This window comes from Octodon degus, unplaced genomic scaffold (genome assembly GCF_000260255.1).
Source record: "Octodon degus isolate 3935 unplaced genomic scaffold, OctDeg1.0 scaffold00094, whole genome shotgun sequence".
Lineage (NCBI taxonomy): Eukaryota > Metazoa > Chordata > Mammalia > Rodentia > Octodontidae > Octodon > Octodon degus.
In genome coordinates, this window is record NW_004524670.1 from 4,097,748 (window position 1) to 4,101,300 (window position 3,553).

Sequence of the window (3,553 nt, forward strand, 5' to 3'; positions counted from 1 at the left end):
GTGAAAGGCAGAGGGAGGCAGCTCAGCAAGTTTCCTGCATCAAGCCAGAGGTCATTTTCTTTTTCTTGGCACACACCTCAAAACTTCCAAAAGATCTTCAGTGGTATCTCTTCATTTGACTTAAATTAGAAAAAAATACATCTTAGTTGCTTGATCCTTTTTTTATAGAAGTATTCTTGTGCAATGGTAAAAAAGGATGGTGATTTATATTAAAATAAAAACTTTCAGCAAGAAGTGCTAGACCCTAATAATTGATAGCTGACAAAAATAAAAGGTCCAAGCTTGTTTTATTTACTTCAATTCATAATCTTTAATTTCCTAAATTCTAAAATAATATCAGAAGTCAAATAGCATCCCCTGTAGATGGAAATATTATGAACGTGGCACTACATAAGTATTTTGAATATTTGCTGAATCTTTACAATACCATTGGGGGTAGAGTTTACTCTTTTTGAAAATAATGAGACTATCATTCAAAAAGGATGAATACTTCCTGATATGTGTAAGTTGTCTACAAGAAAGCAAAATTTACATCCCTTCTACCTTAAACCTTATGTGTTATATTTTCAACTGTGTTACCACAGGGAACAAAAAACATTCATTTCAGGGATAACATTTTAGTAGAATTTATTATATATGAAAGAGGTGGATCAGAACTTTTTAGCCTGATTTACAGAACACTTATTCTCAGGTAATGAAGGCAAACAGTAAATTTCTCCTCATAATTTTTTCCAGATAAGATCTTTTATGGTTGTCAAAAAATAACAATTCCTTCTGGTTTTTAAATTGTTTTAAATGACAAAATACAGAGTTTACATTTTCATGGTATATAGCATGGGTTTTTTATGGAAAAAACAAAGTTTAAAAACAAAATAATAAGGATAACAGGAGCTAATACATCGTGTATCATTATCTTCAAAGTACTCAGTGAGGGGCTGGGAGATGGCTCAGTGAAATAAGTGCTTCCCTGGCAAGCGCAAGGGCCTGAGTTCAATCCCCTGTTCTCCCAAGCAAAAAAAATGTACTCAGTGCAAGACATGGCCATAAAGAAGTCTCCAAACAATATTAACACAAACCTTTCTTTTCAATGAATCAAGAGAAACTGGCAGTATAGTTAACTTGCATTTTTTTCCTTACTTCCTTTCCCCTGCCCTCCACCATCATTCCTGTTTTCTTTTGGACAATTTCAATTTCAAAGTATATATTGTACATTTTGGTCCTTATGTACACTTTCAGTTTCTCATACCAAGGACACAATATGATGTTAACACATGGGAATATAATTTGTTTCACTTATAAGTATGGTCTGTGGTTGCATTCATTTACCCATAAGTGTCTCATGTTTGTCCTCCTTTATGGCTTAGTAGGACTCCATTTCCTGAAAATACCACGTCTTTTTCATCCATTACTCAGTTGATGGGCATCTGAGTTATTTCCAAGATCTAAATATTACATATTGTGCTACTATAAACATAAATGTACATATATCACTGTGGTATGATGTTTTTAATTCTACTGGGGAGATATCCAGAAGGAGAATATCTGAGTCAAACCTCTAATCTTAGATTTTTGAGGAATGTCCATATTAATTTCCAAAGTGGTTGCATTGGTCTACATTCCCACTAATAGTGGCAAAGGATTCTTTTTTCCCCACAGTCCTTCCAGATTTTTATCTGTTGATTTCTTGATGCTAGACATTCTTACTAGGGTGAGTTGGAATCTCAGTGTTGTTTTAATTTGCATCTCTTGAATGACCAATGATATTGAACATTTTCTCATATATTTATTTGCCACTTGCATTTCTTCATCTGAGAAATGTTTATTCATCTCAGTTACCCATTTGGGGGATGGATGTTTGAGGTTGGGGATGTGTGATATTTTTCAATACTTTGCATGTTATAGGTGTAAGTCCTTTGAGAGACAATTGGCTGAAATTTTTCCCACTCTGTGGATTGTCTTCTCACTCTGCCTGTGACTTCTTTTGCTGTGCAAAATACTTTTTATTGAGATACCCATTATTGCTTCTTTTTATATTCCCCATGTGTTCTAGGTTTTTTTCATGAAGTCTCTGACTACACCTATCTCTGCAAGATTTCTATGCATTTCCTCTTCCAGCAGATTTAGTGTTGCTGTTTAATACATAGATCTTGATCCATTTCAACATGATGTCGTTATTGTTTTACATGGTGAAATTGATACTTTAGCTTCTCATCCATTCCTCTTCAACATCAGTATTTAGGTGTTGCTACCAGTTCTTCGACAAAGCAAATATTTCATGGCAGCTTTCACATCTTTATTTCTCAAGCTATAGATTATAGGATTCAGCATGGGAGTCATTACCCCATAAAATACAGAAAAAAGCCCTTCAGTAGCTTGGGAACTCCCTTTCCCAAGGAGATCTTGAGACTTGGGTTTTGCATACATAAAGAAAATAGTACCATAAAATATACTCACTACAGCCAGATGAGCTGAGCAGGTAGAAAAAGCCCTGCGTCTTCCTGTGGCTGAGTTCATTCGCAGGATGGTATATAGGATGAACATGTAGGAGAAAACAATGGCCAGAAGAGGAAAAACCAGGAAAGCTATATTTGAAATGTTTAGGGTGACAATATTGAGGGATATATCAGCACAAGCTAGTTTGAGCACAGCTAAGATCTCACATAAGAAATGATTAATAATGTTATTACCACAGAAGGGCAATTGCATGGCAAGAGATGTCTGCACAATTGAATTTATTCCACCACAGAACCATGACGCACAAGCCATCAGGGTATATACCCCCTTGCTCATGATGATGGGGTACCTCAGAGGGTTGCAGATGGCCACATAGCGATCAAAAGCCATCATGCCAAGGAGCAAACATTCTGTTGATCCCATTGCAAATCCAAAGAACATCTGCACTGCGCATCCCAAGAAGGAAATATTTCTTCTTTTTGAAATTAAGCTCACCAGTGTTGATGGAACAGAGGTACATGTATAGCAGATATCCAGGAAGGAGAGGTTCCCCAGGAAGAAGTACATGGGAGTGTGAAGGCGGGAATCAAAGACACTTGCTATGATGAGAACACCATTGCCAATGAGAATCACTAGGTACATGACTAGAATCACAGCAAAGAAAATGATCTCAAGGTTGGGGTAGCCAGAGAGTCCCAGAAGAATGAATTCTGTCACAAATGACTGGTTTATGTTATCCATGTCCCAGCCTTCAGGATGTCAAAGGAAGATCCAACATAGGATGTTTTCATGGTCAAGCAACAAATACGATGTGTCTTAAATAAGTTTTATCTTCAGGATGAAAGTGTTTTAAAGCTCTGGCCTTCAATTTTCTTCAACAGCATGGATAAAATAAAATTATAATAGGATATTGAGGTTTTCTACCCAGTCTGTCAAGTGTGAAAATATATCTAGGAGGAAAAGCAAATTCAGAATTAACTTTCCTTATGTAGAAAATACTCCAACCTGAGTTTTCTAAAGCCCTAAAATATTGCAGAGAACACACTCGAGTTCATCATTTATTCAAAGCCAGTGAGAAAACAGTGGAGGAAGCAAAAAA

At 36.1% G+C, this 3,553-nt stretch overlaps 1 protein-coding gene across 1 annotated transcript; it reads right to left on the reverse strand.

Moving 5' to 3' along the window:
* Positions 1–2,235: 2,235 nt before the first annotated feature.
* On the reverse strand, positions 2,236–3,218 carry LOC101578539 (olfactory receptor 13C4). Its single transcript, XM_004638096.3, has one exon. The coding sequence runs from the start codon at positions 3,193–3,195 to the stop codon at positions 2,236–2,238; it is 960 nt and encodes a 319-aa protein (XP_004638153.1). The 5' UTR covers positions 3,196–3,218.
* Positions 3,219–3,553: the final 335 nt, after the last annotated feature.

Bases quoted from the DNA above. Each gene is read 5' to 3' on its own strand.
- LOC101578539 (XM_004638096.3), bottom strand. From the start codon at position 3,195: ATGGATAACATAAACCAGTCATTTGTGACAGAATTCATTCTTCTGGGA.